This window comes from Strix aluco, chromosome 9, assembly GCF_031877795.1.
Source record: "Strix aluco isolate bStrAlu1 chromosome 9, bStrAlu1.hap1, whole genome shotgun sequence".
Lineage (NCBI taxonomy): Eukaryota > Metazoa > Chordata > Aves > Strigiformes > Strigidae > Strix > Strix aluco.
Window position 1 is genome coordinate 5,311,695 of NC_133939.1, and position 24,920 is coordinate 5,336,614.

General features: G+C 44.3%; 1 protein-coding gene across 12 annotated transcripts in view; it reads left to right on the plus strand.

Annotated features, from left to right (window-relative positions):
* Positions 1 to 24,647, plus strand: part of DGKD (diacylglycerol kinase delta) — a 71,932-nt gene extending 47,285 nt beyond the window's left edge. For 8 of the 12 annotated variants that reach the window (XM_074833532.1, XM_074833521.1, XM_074833526.1 and 5 more), the window contains 21 exons: positions 1,892 to 2,000; positions 2,771 to 2,910; positions 3,649 to 3,733; positions 4,300 to 4,394; positions 4,494 to 4,593; positions 4,750 to 5,023; positions 6,640 to 6,801; positions 7,566 to 7,694; positions 8,664 to 8,760; positions 9,650 to 9,760; positions 10,531 to 10,627; positions 11,381 to 11,488; positions 12,089 to 12,202; positions 12,613 to 12,747; positions 15,595 to 15,746; positions 16,536 to 16,647; positions 16,814 to 16,906; positions 17,271 to 17,390; positions 17,721 to 17,838; positions 19,071 to 19,201; positions 20,334 to 24,647. In XM_074833532.1, coding sequence (XP_074689633.1) covers positions 1,892 to 2,000; positions 2,771 to 2,910; positions 3,649 to 3,733; positions 4,300 to 4,394; positions 4,494 to 4,593; positions 4,750 to 5,023; positions 6,640 to 6,801; positions 7,566 to 7,694; positions 8,664 to 8,760; positions 9,650 to 9,760; positions 10,531 to 10,627; positions 11,381 to 11,488; positions 12,089 to 12,202; positions 12,613 to 12,747; positions 15,595 to 15,746; positions 16,536 to 16,647; positions 16,814 to 16,906; positions 17,271 to 17,390; positions 17,721 to 17,838; positions 19,071 to 19,201; positions 20,334 to 20,423 — 2,572 coding nt within the window. In that variant the 3' untranslated portion in view covers positions 20,424 to 24,647. Of the gene's footprint in view, positions 1 to 1,891; positions 2,001 to 2,770; positions 2,911 to 3,648; positions 3,734 to 4,299; positions 4,395 to 4,493; positions 4,594 to 4,749; positions 5,024 to 6,639; positions 6,802 to 7,565; positions 7,695 to 8,663; positions 8,761 to 9,649; positions 9,761 to 10,530; positions 10,628 to 11,380; positions 11,489 to 12,088; positions 12,203 to 12,612; positions 12,748 to 15,594; positions 15,747 to 16,535; positions 16,648 to 16,813; positions 16,907 to 17,270; positions 17,391 to 17,720; positions 17,839 to 19,070; positions 19,202 to 20,333 lie in introns of those variants that run through there. The other 4 variants (XM_074833522.1, XM_074833523.1, XR_012624257.1 and 1 more) reach the window with 4 other exon arrangements.
* The last annotated feature ends 273 nt before the right edge of the window (positions 24,648 to 24,920 follow it).

Genomic DNA, 24,920 nt, shown 5'->3' on the forward strand with positions numbered 1-24,920 from the left:
TGATTAGCTAAAACCAAAAATATTGTTGAAAAAGGTTATTATTTCCATTCATCAGTAACAGCAGGACAGCTTGAGGGGTTTTGGGGGAATTCCAAAAACACTCCCCTGGAAGAAGACCAAGCATGGAAAGTTTGAATCCAGAAGAAAACTTGTCAGCAAACAGACTTGTAACAGGCATCCTGGTGTGCTGTTAATGAGAGTTAACATCAGTTATCGGGTAAACAGACAAATGTCATAGGTAGCAAATGAATATTGTCAAAATGAGATTTATCCAGAAATAGCTTACCTGGGAAGTATGTGAAGCTTCCATCCCTTAAAGATTTTATGGTGATATTGAGAAAACATCTCTTATGAGTGCTTTTGGTAAAGTTGGTTCTGCCCCATGATCTAGACGACATTTCAGGCTTGTTTACCAGATTACACTAGAATATCTATGGATAAAAAAAAGTGAGCACTGTGGAATAAATTCCTTTTGTGTATTTCTGCAACTCTGTTTAAAAAAAAAAAAGTTTGATCTCTAGTTTGCCCCCTTCCAAATGTTTCTCTGTTGCATTGTAACTTTTGTCAGGAATGGGCCCTTCTTGTAATAAGAGACAACACAAGGTGAATTTCCTTTGTATTTTTCTAAATGTGACTCAGAGTCGATGACTAAGACCTGTAGATGCAGGGTGCTGTATCTGGGAGTGTCCACTCCAGGGTGAGTGACCCTTAGTTCTGCTCTCCTGAGAACAATTGTGGTTTCTTGCCATAGTGCATTGCAAAACACTGGCCTTTAAAACTGCATCATGCTGTCCAGGGGATGTGTTTGGCTGATAAATAATTTACAGAAAACTTTTAAAATTAAGTGTTTTTCTTCTTCCTCTCCTCAGTTGGACTGACTGCAGACAGGAATTTTGCTTTTAAGAAGGAGAGTAGGGAAGCGAGGGAATCAATTATTTTCTCAACCTGTGGTGCACGCTTTTAAAACAGCTGCTCTTGTACCCTTTCTTAAAAAGGAAATGATGGTACAGGGTAAAGGCTGCTTCTTAATAATTTAAATATTCTCAGCTGGTGCTAGTCAAACTGTACTGCAAGATGTCATTTCTGATAACCACTTTTTATGTGTCAACAATGCTTGAAGAAATAACGATTTTCATGTACTGTAGCAAATCCTGTCTAGGTAATAAAAAAATAAATACGTACAAAGCCAAAATAAAAGCAGGCAGTAGTTCTGGAAGATGTTCAGTAAGAAGCATGGTTTCAAACAGTTTAAGGAGAGGTGGTTTTTAATATTCGGGAAAGTGTGAATAGAGAAATTCACACTTGTCTTGCTAATGAGTTGTTTGCCTGCCTGCAGGACAGAGAAGGTGCCAGAGCATTGATTTATGTTGCTATCCCAGAAGAAGGACTGAAGCTTGTGAGGCTTTACATCCTCTTACAGTTGTCTGCTTACTGAATGACTGCATAAAGTTCCCACTCTTCAAGCTTTGCTTTAATTGGTGTGGACTGCAAAGGCAGTGACATCAGAGCACTCCGAACAGTGACAAATAACTAGTGTTAGGCTGAACACAGCGAATCTGCAAAAAGGAATTAGTTCAATGGATAATGAGCTATCACATGCTTGTTTCCTCCTCTGTTCAGAAAAAATTGCCCTGCTTTAGTAGAGGAGTATGTCTGGGACATATTTCTCTAGTGAATAGCCATTGTAAATTGCTTAGCTGTATTTATAATTATTTATTTATAATCATTTTAGTTCATCTGTAATCTGACAGCGGCCTGTATTCACTGTGAAATCAGAGCCTACTTTAAGCAAGTCTGCCATGTTTATTACCTAGGTTGGAACTGTTGATCGTTTCTTTCTGTAACAGCTGATTGTTCTTCCCTCTTGCTTTTTTCTTTCCCTTCTCCATAGTTTACGCTTATTCCAGAAATTTGACACTTTCCGGATTCTAGTTTGTGGTGGGGACGGAAGTGTTGGCTGGGTTCTCTCCGAAATTGATAGCCTCAATCTTCACAAGCAGGTACCTGCCCAAAGAGCTTGGCTGGATGAAAGAATGAAGTAATAACAGCATGGGTCAAAGAGCACTTTCTCTATCATACAGATGTAGTTTGTCCCAGGACTGAAGCTGCTGTGAAAGCTTACCAGAGCAGTGTTCTTGCAGTAGCTGTCTGCAAGAAGCAGTACTGGACTAATTCATTATTCCTATCTCCAGTGCTCCTCCACAACTCCCTCTTACAAGATCCAGCTTTTGGAGTAGCTCTGACTTACTCCTGCTCCATTGCCAGCAGAGACACTCAGAAAGGGCTGCAGTTAGAAAACTGGGAGTTCCACAAGGGTTATGCTCCTCATCTATTCCCTTTAATTCTCGTGGTGTAGTTTCTGAGTCTTGGGATAGACAGAAACTTCATTGGAGTAGAGTTATACAGTGTTTAATTAGTTTCCATTTTGTCTTGGAGACGTCTCTGCTAATTGTACAGAAGCAGCAATAGCACCACCTGATGGGTAAAGAAATACTCTTCTCTAGAAGGGGTCACTTGTAGCAAGGTGCTTCTCGAGATGGTAGCTGCAATAGGCTCCTCTCTCAGTTAACAACTTAAGTAGAGGAAATTTTTCCTTACTTGCATGCTCTTCTGGCTGTTTTCCCCATCCAATTACTTTCTCCTCACCCTGGGACTAGCTGTTTCTCAATGACTGGTCTGTGTTAAGGAATCAGTCATGTTGCTTGAAGCTCTTTGTGGCTTGTGTTTTCCCCTTTGAATATTGGGTTTGGTTTCCTTTTCTCTAATACAGTGCCAGCTGGGAGTGCTGCCCTTGGGAACAGGGAATGACCTTGCCCGTGTGTTAGGCTGGGGGTCTGCTTGTGATGATGATACCCAGCTCCCGCAGATCCTGGAGAAGCTGGAGAGGGCCAGTACCAAAATGCTGGACAGGTGAGTAACAATCACTAACATCCTCCCCTGCTCAAGAGTTGTGTGAAAATACCCTTCTAGGAGGGTGTTCTTGATTCTGCCTAGCTACTGGACTTCTTACTAATGCTAGTTAATGTTTTTTCTTTGATAATCCTCTGTCACCCTTTAGCAACAAAAGGCAGTCTGGCTTTCTCTGTCACTGCTGCAGAATAGTAATGAGTGAAATTGTCTGATGTCCAGTGTCCTCTCTTGTATCCAGAGTTCTTGTCAATTCAATTTGTCATCCTTACAGTCATGTTTTATCTCTTTAAGCTAGTTTTTTTCTTGGTAAATTTGAACCAATTAATCTTGAGTTTGGCTTAGAAGTGAAAGCTGAATGCAGAAATGGACATCTTTACTCCTAGTATTTATATCGCCTCTATATCTTTGTACATTTAAAAATGCTTCTTGTCTTTGGAGTTGCACCCTGGCATCTGTTACATTGAATCAAGTAATGCCCATAGAATTTCTGTGAGAGAGGGAAGAAGTACAGAGAAGTTCCTTGTGCTGTAGGATACTTGTTCAGAGTGTCATCCTTCCCTCTTCCCCCAGTTCAGTCCCTCTGCAGTTCCATTGCAACCCTGTGGCTTCCTTACATCAGTCGTGCCCCTGCCAAAGTGCAGTTTGTTCTGCTTTGAGGTTCTAACCTGTTACGTCCTTTGGATAAAGGAGGAAATCATCTGCCTTGTAGTGACAAGTATGATGCCTCCTTTTCAACAGGTGGAGCATCATGGTGTATGAAACCAAACTCCCTCGCCAGGCCTCCACTTCCACAGTCACTGAAGATTTCAGTGAGGATTCTGAGGTACCTCGCAAGATGCAGAGGGCAGGGGACTGGGAGCAGCAGCCTCAGAATGGACAAGATAGGAGGCAGTGGTTGAGCTCAAATGGAGCAGGCCTGAGCCATGACTTGGGTGTAGCAGGAGCTACAAGGAACTGGGGGCTTAAATCATTTAAGTATTATTGAGAAGGATGGAGGTTGGGTTACCAGAGTCAACAACCGTAATGAGGGATGAGAAGAAGATGCTTTGGAACAGGACAGAGAGGAAACGATTGACTTTAATTTGCTGTCATGACATCAAGTTGTTGAAGTTGTGGAAAGCTGCTTAGCTTTAGCTAAAAGAACAGTTTTAGTTCCACAGTTGATCAGAGACTCTTATGAACTGCACTGCTGATGATTTCTAGGTTCAGAATTAGTTTCTTCATCAGATTCAGGTCTTCAGTGAGTAACTGAGACATGGACCACAGAACTTTTCCAGGGCAAAAAGAGCCTGTAGAATGACAGGCACTCTCTGGGTAGCCAGGGATACACAGCATATGTTGTAATGCTGGGAAGCAGCACCCCAGCGGCTTGTTTCTGACTGTCACCAGGTGCAGAAGATTCTCTTCTATGAAGACTCTGTGGCTGCTCATTTGTCCAAAATTTTGACTTCTGACCAACACTCAGTGGTCATCTCCTCAGCCAAGTGAGTACTTAAAGGACAACTGCTGTAAGTGAAAGTTGCACTGTGAAAATCCCGAGACAATCCTTGCATTACTTTGTTTTCACTGCTTTCTTTGTCTAGGGTGCTTTGTGAGACAGTGAAGGATTTTGTGGCTCGAGTAGGGAAAGCCTATGAGAAGGCAACAGAGAGCTCAGAGGAATCGGAGGTCATGGCCAGGAAGGTAAAATTGGAAAAATTGTTTGAGTTTCTACTTCTGAAGTGGAAAACTGCTCTGTTTTCAGAGAACTAGCACAGCAGCAGTTCAGCAAACACTAAAAGAATGAGCTACCCAGTCTTACTGTTAGTTCTACTCAGATTGTTCTTCTTCGCCTTGTAGTGCTCTGTCCTGAAGGAGAAGCTGGACTCGTTGCTGAAGACACTGAATGATGAATCTCAAGCATCTTCATCTCTGCCAAACCCTCCTCCCACCATTGCAGAGGAAACCGAAGATGGTGATGGGTCAGGCAGTGCTTGTGATTCTTCTAGCGACCGGTCGGTGGGCTCATCATGTACTGCGCGGCCCCAGATATTTCGTCCCCGAGAACAGCTCATGCTGAGAGCCAATAGCTTGAAAAAAGCCATTCGTCAGATAATAGAACATGCAGAAAAAGGTAACCTGTTAGGAGTCCTGCTTGTGACTTGTTACAGGCTCTTGAAAAGTACAAATTTCCTTTATTCCAGAGGCGAGTGGGGTTCTTTATTAAAAACAGCTTTCCTGAGCTAGAGAAGCTCTTCAGTAAGCCTGGCTATTTAGTTTCAATATCATCTCTGCCAGGCCCACCTGTTTGAAACATTACTTGGTAAATGAGCCTGAAGTTCAAGGTGTGTTCTCTCCCATAGGGCTGGTTTAGGAAGTTGCTACCCTCCCACACTCTGTTCGTTTGTATTTCCTGTCAGTCCCCACCCTTATCAAAATAGTGTCAGCGCAACTGTTTGTGTGGCCTTGCTGTAAAGCAGATCTGAAAATACTTGGGAAGAAAGTATTTTAAGTATTTTAACTTGGATTGTTTCAAAAATTTCTTTATAGTAGAGCCCAGCAAAACAGTGTAGTGGAACAACGGCAAGAAAGGACAGGAGCTTCTTAAACTAGCTTTGTCACTGGGAAAATGTTACGATACTGCACCTTGATGCCAGCCAATTCTGTTCTGATGTTAACTTCCTAGGCAGGTGACCCTCTTCTCTGCATCTTGACTCCTGTCTCTCTCCAGCCACTCATACCCATAGCTCAAAGTTTCATTTAGAAAGGCATCAGTCTCCCAGATGTTAGTCATAAACTCAGTGGTTTAACTTAGACCAACGTAAGTACTTAATAGCTTATTACTGGAGATAAAAGCATTGAAGTCACAGATGTGACATCCATGCGCACCTAAATGTGCACTATGAACACCTATGTAGTAAGTTACAGATCATTGCAATGGTGCTTGGATTTCCAGCACTGCCGTATTACCTACAACCTATCCTGAAGGTGAAGTTACAAGAGACGATGGAAGTTGAGCAAACAGCCTGCTTCTGGTGAAGGGGAGGTCTTGACCTCACTGCTGCCCCACTTTGCTGCTGCTTACCTTACGCCTATTTAATGTTTGCTGGAGTTCTTCTGGACCCCAGCCAATTTGCTTAATCCAGCAAGAAGAGTTTATATATCTGCTGGGCTAGTGGGCTGGATTATCTGGATGAACTCCAGAGTCAGCACAAGGGAGGGGAAGAGACTGAAAGAAGGAGGGCTCGTCCCCCTGCAGAGGCAGTGAGCTGGTAGGTCAGCTCAGGGCTGTTCAGAGCTGAGCCCTGTGAGGGGTTGCTGGGGAGGAAGACCTGTTGATTACATGCAAAGGTAGTTTTGACTTCTTTAGGCAACATGGTGGCATTTAATTCTTACCAGGCCTTGAACAAACTCCAGTTATGTTTCAAATATATTTGTTCAACTTCTCCAAACTGTTTTTCTTCTTCCAAAGTATGTAATCTGATTCTTTCCTTTGTTTGACTTGTTTTTTACCAACTGCTATTTTCTTCCTCCTGATTATATGTCTATGATTATCCTATTGCCCCAGTACAGATTAAGCTAACAGAAAATTCTTTAAATTTATCATTTAATGTCCATCTGGTTGGAATTTCTTGCAATATCTAAATGCAAATAAATGGCCTTTAGAGTCCCATCTATTGTTACTTACGTGGGAGGGGTTCCCTGCTAGAAGAGCTGTGAGGCACTCACCTGCTTTCTCTCTCCTTACAGCTGTAGATGAGCAGAATGCCCAGACACAGGAACAAGAGGGTTTTCTCCTTAGTCTCTCAGCCTCTGAAGAGGGGAAGGAGCTGAGGAACGAGGATAAAATCTCACTGCAGTCATCACACAGCAGCAGCTATGGAGTGTCCAAAGGGAGAAGCCAGCGGAAAGGTACGGCTCCAGGGCTGCCACCATGCAGATCTTGCCTGCAAATTACGGTTCTGTTAGTTGTAAAAAGTGAGGGAAGTGTTACATGTGTTACTTTCCAAGTTCTGTTTTTCTCTTAATTTTTGAATGATTGTTCTTCAGATGCCAGGCCTTGCATGTTTCTGTGCTCTAGCCTGTGCATCATGTACCTCACTTTTTGCTACATCTGGTGGCTGGTTCATGATCTTAGCATATGGAGCCTAGGATTTAGAAATCTTCTTACACCTTAGCCAGTAATCTTGACTTTCAGTGCTTAAACAAGGATGATTGAGCATTTTTCATGTCATCTACCTGATGACATCTCCCTGTAAGCCCCTGCCATCCTTTGCAGATGACAGAGAACGGAAGCCAGTTTGCTTTAATAACTGTGTTATGTGAGTAATTTGTTAGAGATCCATGAACACTGCAAAAATATTTGGAACTTATCTGAGATTGGAAGCCAAATATCCTGTCTGTTTTGCTGCTGGCACCAGCTTTTTCTAATCTCCATTTCTGATAATTTCACGTGGCATTTTGGTACCTTCAGTCTGTGAGGTTTTCTGGCTGCACATATGCCACATCTCTGCCTCTTAATGACTGGTTCTGTCAACTCTGGTTTGCAGTGGCTAGAGTGTTTTGCTGTTGAGTGATTCCTAACCCAGTCCTGCTGCTTGGGCTGTGCTGCTATGTGCTGGTCTGAATCACAGTGTTATGTTTGTCAATAGCCATGTTTGTGTTGTGTTTTACAGCATCCAAGTCTCCTTGCGAAAGACTAATAAACAAAGGAAGTTTGTCACTGGGCAGCTCTGCATCTCTTCCTCCCCAGACAGGAAACCGGGACAACTTGCCAATGCTGAACACAAAAATCCTCTACCCAAGTAAGTGTAACACCCACCACTTCCCATTGAGGCAGCCAAGTGGAGTATGGGTGACAGCAGTTCAGGCTGCAGTCTCCACGTGAAAACATGAAATTGTCCTGCCTGATGTCCTTTTGTGCAGGGTCCGCTTGGAGAGAAACTCCTTTGTGCATAACTTGCTACTAGGGCTGAAAAGTGGAGGCTTGGAGGGAACTGTAATGGTTTCCAGTTTGTAGCCGAGACCTAGACACAGATTTTTATTAACGCTGTGCAGTGACAGAGTTTAGATGCCATTACAAGGAGATACTGAGCTCAAAGTATCCTTGAGAAGGCTGATACGATGCTGCTGAGAGGTTTCTGAAGAGTGGCAGCTGTAGACTGGGAGCAGCCCAGGCTTCATGTGAAGGCTGAAGTCACTGGAAGTGCACAGACCCAGCAGAATTCCCACCTCCCACATCTTGTGTAGCAGCTTCCCCCCATCACCATGGTGCTGTCCTTCCACCTTTCCTCCCAGATTACTTGTTCAAATTGTTTTTCTGGAAGCATGTAATTTCCTTTCTCTCTGACAGAGCTACTATTTGTGGGTTGCCAGCTGATAATTTAAGAAGCAGGAGGCAGTAATTCTTGAGCAACTTGGAGAATAACTTCAGTCCCACTCCTCTCTCTCTGCTCACTGAAGCGAGGACGTTGCATGTCTCACCCTGGAACAAAAAAGCTACTGCAGTGAATACACTCCCATTTCTCATTTCTTTGTGTCTGTACAACTGTGCTGCTGGCCTTAGGTGATACCCTGTCAATCAAAAATCCTGCAAGGCAGCCCCAGAAACCCTTCTCCTTATCAAGAGAGCTAAGCCCTCTGGAATGGAAGAAAGCACTATTGCTATTTGCTTTCCACCGTGAATGACAAGAGTTAATATATTCTGAGATTGAAGTTACCTGTTTTCTGCTTATTATTAATCATGCTTTTGCCCATGGTCAATTTTCCTACAGATATCCGTGCTGGCATGTCTGGTTCTTTGCCTGGGAGCTCCGTCATCAGCCGATTGCTTATCCATGCTGATCCCTTTAACTCTGAGCCTGAAAATCTGTGAGTATGCCCAGGAGGTTGAAGGGAGGGAGTGGGTGATTCCAGATGGGCCTCAGCAGAGAAGCAGATAATAGAGTTAAATAATGGACTGCAGCAGCCCGGAGTTACGTAAATTAATTTATAAGCTGGGTGCCAGTGAGGATCAGCATATGCATTTATACATGCAGTGACACATCTGACTCATGGTAGAAGATTTTTAGGTTTTAGGTGAGAATGAAATCTAGATCAGCCTTCTTCTAGACTCAGAGAGGACTCTGGCTTCCAGTTAGGAGACACTCACCTGTGGGGGAATCACTACCTTTACAGCACAGAGGCCTGAGAAGGGTCATGGGCAGGCAACAACAGGGGAGGCAGTTGGGAGACAATGTTGTGAAAAATTTCTCAGGCTGTTTCTGTTGAACTGTTTAACAGTAAAAATACAATGATACAGTCTTTTAAGGGTTTTTTTTCATGGGGTTCAGTCCCCCTGAGATGAGTAGCTGGCACTTTTGAGCTCATTTGTCACACTCTCTGTAGTTAACACCTTATATATACGTGAGAACTTTTACACAACACCAGTGACCAGCATCATATCTCTTTGTAAATGAAGTGTAGGCTTCTGAGTATGTGTCTGTGGCAAGGGGAGAATTCTGCAAGTCTTGCAGCTATGAAGTTTTACAGACAGACGCTGCAGGCCAGGGGCCTCTGCTCATCCATAGCTACTTTTATGGTAGTCCTGGTGGGTTTCAGGAAGTTCCCAGCAGTGCTTATCAGAGCATGCTGGCATACAGCCTTCTTGTTCTTCACCTTTTTATTCAAGAGAATTACGAGGTGGCCAGAGGGGCATGTGAGACGTATACCAAATGGTACATAGACTTAGAAATGGCAGTTTTATTCTTTTGTTCGGCAGTGAATGTTACACAGAGAAGTGCGTCATGAATAATTACTTTGGAATTGGACTAGATGCAAAGATTTCTTTGGACTTCAACAACAAACGTGATGAGCACCCAGAGAAATGCAGGTGGGTTTGGCTTTGGCTGAGCTTTGGATACTGCCAGAAGTGACTGAAACCACTTTATGTTTCTGTGCGGTTTTGAAGCTGATTGTGAACAAGTGTGCTGAATAGGTTTATTGTCAATCTTGTGTGCATAATCCTCCTTCAAGGCTTGAATCATGATAGAGGAGATAAGTTTCTGGTTTATTACTGATTCATTATGCTGTTGTGGCTAATATAAAATCTTCGAGTAGCTACGTCAGTGTGGATTTAGTGCATTGGTTCTATTTACTTCATGATCTCACTCACAGATTTCTCGTGGGCTTGCTGTTTAGCTATGAGAGAAGTGCATCTCGGCTCTAAATGCCACGGAGGCTGATTTTGACTTTGATCCCAACCTAATACAAACCAGAAGTTTTGGCCTTTTGAATACCTGGGCAACTACAGGATGCTTTGTGTAGCCTGGGATTGGTACATTTGCTACACTTGAGCTAATACAGCAAAACACTGTTGATGTCCTGGTGTGTGAGATTGACAAGTTCTGTGCCAGGCGAATCTGTGTATGTTTCTGGTAGTGTGTGTTACTCTGTCATCCTCAATTCCTACCTGACATTTATTTAAAGGGGAGTAGCTTCCTAGCACAAGCGATGATCGTTTTGAGTGCTTGACCCTTTTGGAAGCAAAGCACCTTCATGTTTTAGGACATAGGAGGTACCATTTCAATATGGGTTTTTTCCCTTTTAAGTGAAAAGACAAATGCCTATGCTAACTTTTTCTCTTTTGATTTGCCTCTTTAGAAGTCGTACTAAAAACATGATGTGGTATGGAGTATTGGGGACCAAGGAGCTGCTACACAGAACATATAAAAACCTGGAGCAGAAAGTCTTGCTGGAGGTGAGGAATTAGCATGCTCTTCTGTTCCTAAAACTGAGATGCCTAATTGCATCTCCTTCAGACACTGACTTTGGCGTGGTGATTCTGCTTGGTGGCATTAGGGTGTTTCCCTTGCCTGCCTGTCACAGTGTACTTGCTGTATCTCACCCTGAGCTCGCTAAAAGTGGCTTGTATTCTCAGCCACTAAGGGAAGTGTCATCCTGCTGGAAAGTATTAGCTGTCCCCAACTCAGTATTCAGCAGAGCTAAGATTGTTATGTTATATGTGGTATCTCATGTGAACACATCATTTTAGAGAGTAAATGCAGTGGAAAGCTCTTAATTTAACTATGCTGTAATGTGCATCGAACTGGAAAAGCAATATTCTTGTATAGGCCATGTACAGCATAAATAGGTAGCTTGTGGGAGGAGACCCTCATCGCAGCACACTGCATTAGGTGTTTTAGAAGTTTTATTCCCATTTCTGGAGAAATAAACCAAGAGGTTTTGCCAAGCCTCTCAGGTGTGCTCTATTCCTGTTTGGGGAAGAGAAGCAACAGTATCACTCTAAAATCCATGTCTGCCAAAAGAGTTGTGGTTCATGACACGTGAGTGGATACATTTTACTCTGCTAGGCCAAGAATAAACTGGAAGAAACCTGAATTCATTTATTACTAAGCTATGCAGGCTGTTTTCTGTTCTTAGAGCATGTGCTCTGGCAGAAGGGCCGCTTTCCTGCTGTGCTGCGAGTAATGTTGCCTTCCTTTCTGTGCAGTGTGATGGGAGGCCAATCCCTTTGCCCAGTCTCCAGGGAATTGCTGTACTCAACATTCCCAGCTACGCCGGAGGCACCAACTTCTGGGGGGGAACCAAGGAAGATGATGTGAGTATTCTCTAAGGCAGTCCAGGAAATGTTTCTACTTACTGTTGCTTTTGAAGTCATAGTCCCTGGCTTGGAAGAAGAGGGCAAGGGCCCTGTCTGCATGTACTTTCTCTGTGAAGTGGATAGGATACTGAAGTCCAGTCTTAAGCAGCTTTGCACCCAAGCAGTCTGTAATCATTTAGAAAAAATACAGATGCTGTCCTGAGCATTTGGACTTCAGGAAGTGCTTTAGCTTGACCTTCTCCCCTCAGACTGCCTGAGAAGTGAAGTCCCTTGAAGACAAAGGGAGTTAAATCCAGTCAGAAATACTGTATTATTTGAGATGAAAAAGTGCCTGCTCTCATGAGAATAATTATTGCCTTGTAGCCTACAGCCTTTGTGTTAGCTGCCATTGGAAGCACACTGGGAATAACAAGGCTCCTTTTACTCCCTCCTAGCTCATGGCAAATCTTCACCTTCTAGCCTCATTGTTAATTTTATACAGATTAAAAAGCTCAATTGAAAGCTGACCCCCAAATCTTCGCCAATAGGGAATAAAGGAAACAGGTCTCCAGCAGAGCTGTGTGTCAACTGAATTCTCTCTCCCTTGTATCTGGCTAGACATTTACAGCCCCCTCCTTTGATGACAAGATTTTGGAGGTGGTAGCAGTGTTTGGTAGCATGCAGATGGCAGTGTCACGAGTGATAAACCTGCAGCATCACCGGATTGCACAGGTATCAATTGCTTTTGTGAGCTCTTCTTGCCTCCCCCATCTCCAGGTTGTGATGTTTATGCCAATTCCAGTCGGTAAAGCCCCCCTTTGTGCTCTCTCTTGTACATGGAAATAGCATCCCCCAGGGCTGGAAATGAGCGTGTCCAGGTGCAATTTGGGCATGGAATTGTTTACTAGTGTCATTATGGTAGGAGTTAGACCAGCAATTCAAATACAGATTGGTAGTCCAGAGACACAGCAGGTGGTTCCTGCCACACAAGGGTGAGGCATGTCCAGCCACCCAGGCACGGATGCCTCTGGTAGCACCAAAGCTACAGTACCTGGGGAAGTGCTTTAGAAAGAAAGAGAACATCTCATGCTTTTGGAAAACCAACATTTTAGAGCTGCTCTGTTGCAATTAACTTCTTGCAGTGTCGGACAGTGAAGATAGCAATCCTTGGAGAAGAGGGAGTTCCTGTGCAAGTGGATGGAGAAGCCTGGATCCAGCCTCCAGGTTACATTTGGATTGTTCATAAGAACAGAGCACAGACCCTCACCCGAGACCGGGTAAGAGCAGCCTTGCATACACTATGTGGTACACACATGTTGTGATGTCACGTACTCTTGGAGAGCATGGCAGTGGCCACACGTGAAAGCTTATCTTTGTGAATGTAAGAAGCATATTTTGCTACATACCATAAAACTTTTTGGAAAGAACATGATCAAACTTGCGTTCACCACTTGGGAAGTTACATAAATAAGGTTGTTTATGCAAGCTTATTTTGCTTCCTTTTCTGGGTGCCTTGTGACAGCGTTTCTTAACAAGCTTGCATGCTGTTTTTCCCACAGGATGCTTCTTGACTGAGTGCTGCGGATTGTCTAGATTCAGCCGTTCAATGTTTCAATTTGTTGTTATTGTTCAGTATGTGGCTTATGCCTCATTGACCAAGAAAAGCGGTGTTTCACGCCTTGTTCAGCAGTGTGTGTCTGTTTCATCTCATAATTTTCAAATATATCTGACGAGTACCAGCATATAAGGAAGCGTCCTTGCGGTTTTACTGTGTTACTGAATGGTGGTAAGCCAAAGGAAAGGATAAAGGCCTTGCTGTGGCATGAACAGGCTTTATGGTTCCTCCCAATTCTGTAGCTGTCCATGCATAAACAGTTCAGTTGATAGCAGCGCTTATAGTTTGCTGCATAACGCCCCTTTACTCAGCTTCCAGAGCAAATCAAAGTCCTCTGCAAAGGACTCACCTGCTGAGTAACAAGAAAAGAGAGAACAACGAAGAGGAAAAAGGGAAGGCAGCCTGATACGGGCCTGAGGCACATTGCCTGGCAGGAAGTTACAAGTACGATGGCATGAAAAGAAAGCAAAGGTGTATGTACAAAGCCCCTGCCATGGTAGGGACAGGCAATACCCGAGACACCTTGAGCTGGGAGAGAACAGTGGGTATTGATCATAGAATGGGTTGGGTTGGAAGGGACCTTTAAAGGACATCTAGTCCAACCCCCCTGCCATGGGCAGGGACACCTTCCACTAGATCAGGTTGCTCAAAGCCCCATCCAACCTGGCCTTGAATGTTTCCAGGGATGGGGCATCTACAACCTCTCTGGACAACCTGTTCCACTGTTTCACCACCCTCATCATAAAAAATTTATTCCTTATACCTAGTCTGAATCTACCCTCTTTTAGTTTAAAACCATTACCCCTTGTCCTGTCACCACTCGATGTGAATGGAGAGGAGGAGACAGGAATAATGCACACAGTTTTTCCTGGAGGGTTAGAGCTTTTGCAGTGTCACGCTGAGACTTGGAAGGGAAGTGTCTGAAGGAGATAGCACAGGGAGCTATACATGTGGGTGTGGTGAGGAAGGCGGAGTGAAGCACAAGAGGTAGAGAGGACACACAAGTCCCTCTTGAGTGTGCTGTATGTTGGGCCATCTGAAGCGTTGGCTACGATGGTGCCGTCCTACTCCTCATGGCCTGCAAAACTGGGTTTGCAGGCATGATATTGCCACTAAGGAAGAGGGTCCAGTTTTGTAGAGCGGCATTCAGCTTTTGTCTTGACTGTGTGCTTATCCTTATTTTTCCTGCTGTCCTTTTGATCATTGTTGCACACCCCTTCCTTCACAGAGCACATCTGTCCTATGCAGTAGATGAACTGGGGTTCTCTCCTCTCATGGGTGACCCTGTACCTTTGATAGCATTTTTCAAATGTGATTTGGGATATTTAGTTTCCTAAACTGAAGATGACAAAACTCAAATTCCCTTATGTGGCCTCATCTGGACCACTGAAGAGTCATCAGCAAGGTTGAGATCAACAGGTAGCTTGTGCTGAGCTGACAGAGCCTGGTTTTGTCCTGTGTGAGGAGCAGTAGGGGAAAGGAATGCTTTACCACAGGGCTTCGCGGGTATTTGCAGACACAGGAGAATGGCGTGTCCCCAGAACTCTGGGTCATCCCCAAAGGCAGTTGTGTTCTAGTGGACACTGGCTTTTCTACTCCATCCGTCTCCTCTCTCTACCCTTAGTCCTGTGCTCCTTACCTAATCTGTACTCATCGGATTTGACTGCCCAGGCCTGGGATCCATGACTACCATTTCCTTTCCCTTTCCCATCCACCTATCACAGTCAATCTCCTTTCCTTTTCTGTCTCCCTGGTGCTGATTGATTTTTTTTTTTTTTTTTTTTTTATTTTCCATAAAAGCTTCACACTCCTGCTTGTTATCCTCCATCATCTTCTCTGAATTATTCTTCCTATTTCAGTTTTCCCCTCCCATGGTCCCTTCTCTTGTCTAACCATTCTCTTGCCATTTCTTGCACTCATTGATCTGTCTCTCCTCGCCCTGGAGGCTTTGTATGTCAGTTTTCATTCTCACCATATTCAGTTTTGATCCTTCTGCATTGGATCTGTTTTGCTTCTTCCTGTACCACTAACTGATGCCCACAGGAATATCAGTAAGGGTGCAGGTGGGACAGGACCTAGCTCTGAGTTCAGCTGCTTGTCCCGACAGTCACTGGGGAAGCTAGTTTACTTCCAGATAAGGAGAAGCCTTGAACATTTTTAATTTCCAGCTCTGAGATGTCACAGTAATACTGAAGTGTAGAGGCAATATAGCAACTCAAAGAAAAGGCTGCTGCCAGTAGGGAATTGGTGGATTTTGCTGGATTGATGGATTTCTCAGAATTGGCCTAGCAATTTTGACTGAAACTAGGCTTAAGCAAAAATTAAGCCAAGGCAAGCATGTGGCATGGAAAACTTCAGCTAGTTAGTGAAGTTCTAAGCAGCTGAACAACTGCGTCCTGCAATGAAAAGTGTCTGTACCAGATCTACATGTTTTACAGGCATAAGCACAGCCATTGTTTTCTATAGGAGCTTTACAAGGCATCTTATAGTTTGCTTGCTGTGTTTTTAGGCATTTGAGAGCACCCTGAAGTCCTGGGAGGACAAACAGAAGTGTGAGTTGTCCCGACCCTCTTCTTTCTCTCTGCAACCAGAGATCATGTCTGAAGAAGAATCCACCCAGATCAACCAGTTTGGTCAAGCTGCAGGTGCTCTGATCCACAGGTGGGGGACTCAGTTTGCTTTTGGTGAATAGAGCCCTCCTTTGGTGCCTGCAGTTCTTGTCCTAATCCCTGATTCTGGAGATGTTTCTGTTCACTCTTATCTTCTGCAGCGCTGGTCCATGTCACTGGGGGGTAGCATCATTCATTATGCACTGTCCCAGATGCACGAGGACCAAAGTCAAATAAACTTTCTTAAGTCGTTCTGGACAAAAAATGTTACTTTTGTGAGCAGACATGGATCCTTTAATCCTGAAAGAACCCATTATCTTTGAATATCAATGTTTTTTATCAGAAGCGAAACAAAGGCCTCTCTGGGAGCTCAGATGACAAGTTGGGTTCTTGTAACCCTGATGCCCAGCAGAGATTTCTGGAAGAAGTCACTGTATGCTCATCTGCTCATTCTTTAGTTGGGCATTCAGCTCCTTGGTCTGGGCCTGTGAGAGAAAATTCCCAGAGTCACATCAGAGAAGTGTTAATTAAACTGCCATATGTGCACCTGCCTTTCACATCACTATGGCCATACTAAAATGTCTAGGTCGTATTTCAAACTGATCCCAGCTTGTGTGCAGAATTGAATATGCACCTGGAGTTGTGCATGTGAAATCTGCCTTGCTTTGCATTTGCATGCTCACTACAGCAAGGAGAATCGCCCTGCTTTGCCAGAGGCTGTGCCCCTCCCGTGCTTTATCCCTGCTCTTGTCACTCAGATGGGTATTAAAAGGAGATACCCAGTCAGAAAAGATCTCCTGCTTTGAGCATATGCTGATGCAATCTGTAATTCTCTCTTTAGCATTCGGGAAATAGCCCAATCCTATCAGGACATGGAACAGGAGCTTGCCCATGCTGTCAATGCCAGCTCCAAGTCTATGGACAAAGTCTACGCTAAATCCAAGTCTACAGAGGTACTTCACTCACTTGGCATCTCCCATTTTGTCCTTGTACCATAGCTCTTGGTTTTCCTTTCTGATTGACCAAAAGTGGGCCTTGCTTGTCTAAGACTTCTTCCTTTTGACTGCTAAGACCTCTGCATTTCCAGGCTTAATTTGCGCATGCATTGCTTCCCTGCAGGGACTGAACTGCAGCCTTGTTGTAGAGATGGTGAATAATGTCAAAGCCCTGCATAATGAGACAGAGCTGCTGCTGGCGGGCAAGATGGCGCTGGTAAGAAGCACAAAGCAGGAGTGAAGCAGCCTCTCACTTTCTCTCCTCTCCTACTGTTGCCTTGGCAAGCAACATTTTGTTGGTCTTGGTCTTCTTTGTAACAAATCAGTTTAAACGTTACCATCCAGGAATTAGGATGGTGTTGCTACGTAGGCATGATGAGCAGTCAAGCTAGCTTGCGCAGAGTTTGGAGCACAGGAAAGATAGAAATCGTTAACTTGGGAACTTCTGGGCAGAGTGCCTGTTGTGCACTTCCTTTTAAAAGAAGGAACTGCTTTGTTAGCTAGGAATTTCAAGGCAAGGGCCTGACTGTGTGTTCCACCATATGGCTTTTAACTCTGCTTTGCTTCCATTTCTGATCCAGCAATTAGATCCTCCACAGAAGGAGCAGCTCCAAGCAGCCCTGGCAGACATGGACCTCCAGCTGAGGAAGCTGGCAGACATCCCTTGGCTGTGGCAGCTTATGGAGCCCTGCGACGAGGAGGTGAGGAGGACCAAGGCTATATTTCCCTAGCTGTTCTCTTTTTCGCTAGTTGGCTGTGAGTGTTTGACTTCCTGTGAATACATGACCGATGTGAGAAAAAATCATTAAGAAGGAAACTTGACTCCCTAGGGCTAAAGAAAGTAATTTCCTGCTAAGGTCCCTTGGGATCAACTTTCTCTGTTTCCTTTCCTGTCTTGATCAGAATGAGTTTAGAATTTTTTTTTCCTCTCTTACAAGATCATGGTGCTGAGCTTGACAGTACTTGTTGCTCTTGGTCCATTCCAATCAATTTATGACTGTTTGCCTGATTTTCCCCTTTTGTTCTTACAGAACCAAATGCTGGATTATTCTAAACGCAGCCGCAGTGGCAAATTCCGGCTGGTGACCAAGTTTAAAAAGGAGAAGAACAACAAAAATAAGGAGACTCATAGTAGTATGGGATTGCCGGGTACCAAGTCTGCTCATTCATTGTGTCTCTCTGTCACGCTAGTGTGGTCACACCCTACCTGTTTGTCTGTCTGTTTCCTCTCATGTTCTCTCTTTCTTCTGTTTCACATGCATCTGCCTTTTCTTGGAGGTCTAGTCTGTCTTTTTCACATGGCAAAGTAGCTTATTGCTCCCTTCTGTCTAAGTCATGATCCCCCCAGTACTATGTAAATATTCCTGAGCTGAAACAGGAGGTACCCTCTGAAGCATTCTGCCTACATCCAGACATTTTCAGGGATATTTTAGGGGGTGCTTAGTGAAATGAATTTGAGGATTTTTTAGCATTTTAGGTATCAAAATGACTGTGGGGCCCAAGTCCGCCTGACTCCAGTCTTTTCACTGCTAATGATGTTTTTCTCATTGATTCACCCTCAGGCTTTAATCAAGTTTCATGTCTAATTGGCTGGGGATCAGCATCACCACAGGTGCACCCTGACTTTTAATCCTACTGGTCAGTAGATAAAAACTGGCCATGAATCAACAAATTGCCATTCAAGACACTTTCTCTCCAATTGGGTTAGTTGATTTTTGGTTTATATTCTCCTTATGAAGACTTTCTTCTAAAATTCAGAAGTATTACCTGTTCTGTGGGCTCCTGGGTCCTGTCCTTTGCCATGGAACTGTGGGTACAGTCTCCTTCTGTCTGACAGGCTGGTGCTTATTCATTGCCTCCCAGAACTTGGGAACTTCATTTTTCTCTTATTTAGAGGCTGTGAAAAAAGGTGGAAGTCTAAACTCTTCCTGTATCCCTCAGACTTGGGGGAGAGGGGTTGCCATTTTGTTTACTGAGCGCAAGTGCTTGTACATAGTAGCAAACTAATCTGTGCTTGATTCTCCATAATATATTTTATGACCTTGTTGTTTTGTAAGCAGAAGAATATCACTGAATTCACTCTTCTTAAACATGGGGGTAAACTTTAAAAAGCATATTTAATCCCATCAAAACAAACATGCACTTCCTCCTGGCTTTACTGCAGCTAGCCTCTGCTTAAGAGAACAACTCTTATCTTTCTCAGCCCTGCCTCCTTCGTTTGAGACTGTAGGTCATGCTGACAGTCCTTGCCTTCCCCTTGGTTTGAGGCTGTGGTACTGCTTGCCCTCCTTCTCTGGCACTGAGTGCTGATGGTGTCCTCATCTCACTGTCTTCTGGGATTCTGGGTACTCAATGCACTCCTGCTTTTCCATCTCTAACAGTTCACCTCTGGGGAACGGAGGAGGTTGCGGCCTGGCTTGAGCATCTCAGTCTTTGTGAGTATAAGGATATCTTCATCCGGCATGACGTCCGGGGCTCTGAGCTCCTGCACCTCGAACGGAGGGACCTCAAGGTACTTTCATGATCGGCTCACGAGAAATAGCCAGCTGCATCTGCATGATCTTCTGTGCTGAATGTGCTTGGAAGTGGTCTGCCCACTGTTCATTCCATGTGCCTTGGCGAGATGAACGGGTTCATTGCAGCCTCGTTTTATTTTCTCACCATTTCATTTAATAGCAGGGAGGTAGAACAGCTAGTTGAGAGACTAGCTGTCCAATTCCGCTGCAGCTTCCTAGAGATGTAATAACAGTCCAGACTGCAGATTGTGTTCTTCAGAGTCTCTGACTTTAGTGATGGAATGAAAGTTTTCAACTTCTCGGCTCCTGTACCATCTTTGCAGAACATGCTGTGATTGGGAAAATTTGGTTCTTATATTGTAATCACTGGACAAACAGATCATCGCACTTCTTTGTTACAAGAAAAAAAAATCATTGTGGTCTTTGAGGCTGCTAGATAGAGAGAATCTTTTTAAATAGTGCTCAGTAACCACATTGTGCAACTTTGCATCTCCTCACCAGGAGTTGTTTTCTCTACAGAGAAAAATTGAAAGTGGTGGTTCTTTGCACGTGCAAGAGACTTGTGTCATCATTCTGGTGACTTGCATATAGCAGAAAATACATTGTTGTAAAGCAGTGCATGGCATTTGTTGAATGCCCCTTGGATCTTCATTTGTGGTTTTTCACCATCCTCCTGTAATGTGGTTTGCTGTAATCGGTGTAGCTGATTCCTCTGCATGCCACCCAGCTGCAGCCAGTGTTTTGTTGCATGATACCCGAGTGTTCAGACATTTATTTGATGTGACGGGTTGGTTCTTCCTGCATGTTTTGGCTGCTAGCTTAGGTCCTTGAGATCTGTATGCTCTTTCTTGTGCTCTTGCTTTGGACTTTAACAGTTAAAGCAATTTGCATTTCTGGCTAATGGTCTGTAGTTGTTTCTCTCCATTGCTCTCTGCCTGTTCGTTACCCTGTCACGCTCTGATAGCTTTTTGACACATGGTGCGAGGTTCCATATATAACCATCAGGTTTGTAATCTTTCTGGTTGGTTTCCTCCTCTCTTGGTAACTGGCTGACTAGTTTGTAACCGTTGCTTGGCCAAATTTCCCACCTGCCTTTCTCCTAAGGTAAGGTTTTCTCTTTTCTTCCAGGACCTGGGTGTGACCAAAGTGGGTCACATGAAGAGGATACTGCACGGGATCAAGGAGCTGAGCCGGAGTACTCCTGCCAGCGAGGTTTAGCCTCAGTTTTCACAGCCTGTGTCTACCATTCCCCCTAACTGCACAGCAGTCACCTCACAGAGCAGATGTGCTCACAACTATCTCTACTGAACAGCCAAGTTGTAGCTGTTCAGAGCTCATATCAACCAAGCATGGTGCTACCTTTTTTCCTGTGGGGTACGGCTGCATCCAGTCGAGAGGCACCTTATCTGCCACCAGGCAGAGCCTCCCGGAAGAGAACTCACTTGCTGTTTGAAGAACCATGTCCTCTGACGTGGGAAGTTCTGGTTCCAGTGACAGTGCAGGACTCCTGAGAATTGCAACACAGCTACCTTTACTGGATAACTTCATCACAGTAGAATTATTCAGGGCAAAAGATATATTGGCCAGTCTTAGATCAGGAGCATCTGACAGTCTTTTCAGACCCAAAACTTTCCCGTTCATCTGTGTGTCACACCTGTATCTTAGACCACTTAAGTGGGACAAAGCTTATCCTTGTGTCTTACTAATCCCTTTTTAATGCACCTGTAGTTGCATGCGATTTGCATCAGAAATTCAAAGCCAGTACAGACCTCTTGCTGATGAATACCCAGTGATTCTCACTCACCTATGCCTTGCAACAAACAATGCATGTGGTTCAAGGAGCGGTTCGCACCAGCTTGCGGGGTCTTCCGCTGGGCCTGCCTCTCCTCTTCCAGCCAGTGGCAATGGTACAACATTTAGGTTTCCAGGCATCATGAACAGTTGTTCAGAAATTCCTGGCAGTAAGAAAAGACAAAATTCCCGAGAGCCAAAAGATTACAGGAGACCAGCTCTGACATTCCCCCTTCTGAATTCGTCTTCAGGAGACCAGATGAAAGGGAGAGGAACGCTAACTAGCTGTTTGGGCTGTGCGAGAAATGTAACGTAATGGAGTGAGATACAGAACAATTTGCTCCCTCTTTGTGTGGGGAGAGTATGACTAGCAACGGCCAGGAGCAGCTTCCAGCCCATTTAGTGCCACCCTTGTGGCCATAGACAACAGAGCTGTTTCTTTACTTCAGCTTGCAGTGCAGAAAACTATTTCTGTCACAAAAGATATGATTTCTCTGTAGTACTTGCATCTTTTCACCTGTCTTGGTTCTAGTGGCTTTTCCACCTTGCTCCTCTCTCTTGCTGCCTTGCTCCTTCACTCCAAGGTGGATATCAAAAGATTAGGGAGGCTCAGTCCTCCTGGGTTGTACCCCTGAGAGAGTTACCGTGTGCTGTCAAACATCGGGGCTCCTGTAAGAGCACTGAGAGGAGATTTTACTGAGCACATGAGCATCGTAATGAAAACTGGAGTGTGTTGGTAAATTGCCTTTGGTACCACCAGCAGTGGAGCGTGGAAAAATTAGTGCCTCTGAATCAGAGTTCCTAGACGGCCTTCAAATTTCCACTGTATTGCCTGACCACAATCGGGTGACTGTTAAAGCCCGAAGACCAGCATGCATAGTTACATTGCCATGTTTATCACTGCGAGGGGAATTTGGGAACATTCAGTGCTGTAAAGCTGGAGAAACAGCAGGAATTTTTAATTACTTTGTTGTTTTATATGGTTTTTTTATTGTTACAGAGTGGCACCTGTCTGGCTACAGCTGCAGACAGAAAAATGGCCACATGCATAGTGGCATAAAAGGTAATTTCCTGAGGACATCGTTCTTTGTTATTTGTAAGGATTTTATCATCAGCACTCTAGTCTAACAACAATCAGTCAAGTTATTTCATGTAAAAACTTGTCAGCTTAGAAAGGTTCTGGACTGATTTCATGCTGGGCAAACTCCCTTGCATTCTTTAAGATTTCCCCAAGAATTATTCTGACTCTCCCTATCTGTTTTTAACTAGTTGTCATTCACACACGTTCCCTCTCAGCCCAGCGAGTGACAGGATTTGCTCATGAGAATTTAACAGAAGAGTAATCGTGCTTGATCCAGCTAGCAAAATTTCTGATATAAGTACTGCGGGCACTGAGCAAGAAATACGTTCAGGTGTGCCCTGAATTTGTTTCTCCTATCTATGCATTGGCAGTTGCTTCCATAGCCATATTTTTCTTTATCAGTACAGCCCCCCCCCCGCCCCGTATTGAATTCCTGAGGTGTCAGATAAGTAAGAATTGTAGACATACTGTATTTTCCCACTTGTTTGTTGAGGCACAGAGCAGCGTCTGCATGAGAATGAGGAGAAACCTTCACTAAGGAGAGCTCCAGGATGCAGCCATCCTTGCTGGTGACAGTAAGGTGCAGCCCGCTGCCTGTCCCCAGGAGTGTGCATGGTTAGGAGATCCGTGTACCTGCCCAGGAGAGCGCAGCAGGGAGCACGAGGCAGGTGATCACTGCGAGATCTGTGTTTGTTCCTGTACATGGTGAAGGAGCTGTTCTTGCTGCGCAGTTTCTCCAGGCAACCTCATGGTTAAAGATGCATAAACAATATGCACTTGCCTTGCTTGCATAATTCCTGGGGGATTAACATGCCCCAACAGAAACGGCTCCTCTCTACTCTTCCTGCGCAGAGTAACAGGGGTATCCAAAGAGTTTATAGATTCAGACATGTTCCTTAATTTGTGCCATATCTGTAGAGGCCTGACAGCCATTAGCCATCTGCTATGAACGGTGATGCCTGCACAGACCAATCTGCATTTCTTTTATGATCTGTCACGTTGATGGGTTCAGATGCTTTTTGTGTATGTGCACGTTTTTTCAAAGGGTTCATAGCCAGTATATTCCTGTCTTGCTTACCAGAGGCAGGGAGGGAGTTCTACCTTCTTTTAAGAGCTAGAAAATGGGATCCACATTTAACCTGAGTGCCTTTGAATACGTATTAAGGTTAATATCTAACAAAAGGATCATAGCTCTATGCATCTCAGTGGGAATAATGCGGATTTCTGTTAGAGAGATTTTGTGAATAGATGAGGACAACTTGGGTCAGACATCAGTGAGAGCTATCTGCAAAGTAGGGAGCCAGGTTGAACTTTTGGCTACATTATTCTGAGTTCCTCTTCTGGCATCTGATAATTTTTTGTGGGAGAGAAACTCAGGAAAGACAATTAGTAAAAAAATCTGCTGCTTTGTCAAAAAAAGAGACTCTCCTGCAGTCTCAGGTAAAACACCAGCTTGAGAGAAGCTAGAACCGCACATATCACACCTATGTTTAGTCTCTCAAAAAACATTACTCGTGTGAAAGCCGTGCAGCACTGTCTGTTTATCATCCCTCACCCTTGTCAGTGATGCTGGGGCAGTGTCTGCAGTGAGCTGGGCATCCGGTTGCTGCTCAGCAGAGGTGTCAGTACATTACCTCAAGTTCTAGCACTGCCCTGGATATTTGATGGCAGATTCTGGGGAATAACATACCCTGCGTTACGATGTTTTGGTTCAGTGGGATTGCATGCAATGGAGACTCGAGGGAGGTTTGGCCGGTGAAGCGGCTGTCGGCCACATCCTGCTCTGGGCTACCTTCAGGAGGGCTGTTAGCACTAATGCAGTCTTTCTGCTGTTGCTTGTGGGATCTAGCGCCGGGAGCAGCGTCCCCTGCTGCGGCAGGAGCTGGCTCTGCAGCAGAGGGGAGCCGCACCGCTTGGTGCCCGGAGGAGCTGGGCACCCGGGAGCCTCCAGCTCTGCCGAGGCCTTCAGTGCCAGTCCTGGGAATGTTTCTGCACCCAAATCGTATGGAAAGCTTTGTTCGTTGTTTTAGTATTATTTAAAAATGTGCATACTATCTATGTGATTTGAAAACAGACTGTTTACACAAAATATTTTGTATCTTAAGATGTGTGTACTGTAAAAAGAAAAAAAAAAAGGAAAGGATGAAAAGCGATGTTTTTCTACAACTGTCAGCAGTGACTGCATGTCTGTATCATCGTCCACCGACCGTTGTTCCTCAGGGGTCTCCCCGCCATTCCTGTGATCCTGTTAAAAGCATAGGGAAGCAAGTGAATCCCTGTACAGTCTTGGGAAGAAGGTTTTGTGCCTTAAGAATGGGACCTGCTTCCCTCCTATTTATTGTGTTAATTTATACAGTGATTACCATGGAAATGTCTCTTGTATTTTTTTTGTACATAGTTTACTGTTGATTGTTGTAAATAAGTTTTTCTTGTATATAAAGTAAACATGTTTCTGAGCTTCCAGTAAAGATTCTCTGTTACTGATTTCCTTGTGTGAGAGGGCTGCAGTGCCCATCTGGTGGGAACCAGCTAATAAAAATCTGTGCTGTGATAAAATGGTTTTATCCTGAGTTGCGTGGGAAGTTCAGAGCTTTTCCTTACAGAGGAGTGAAATGGTAAATGTGATTGTTGTGGATTAGTTTTGTAGCATTTCTTTGCATTGGTTTAATTGACACGGAGTAGAAGACATCATGTAGTTTATTAGCTGTATCTCTGCAGTGAACAAAAGATGTTTTAAACCTGGTGGTTCTACTGCTGCTCGTCCTGATCATAGCTCCACTGTCTGCAAACCCACAGCTAGATGGGAGGACACTCACAGAAACTCAGCAGGGTGTTTGTTAGTT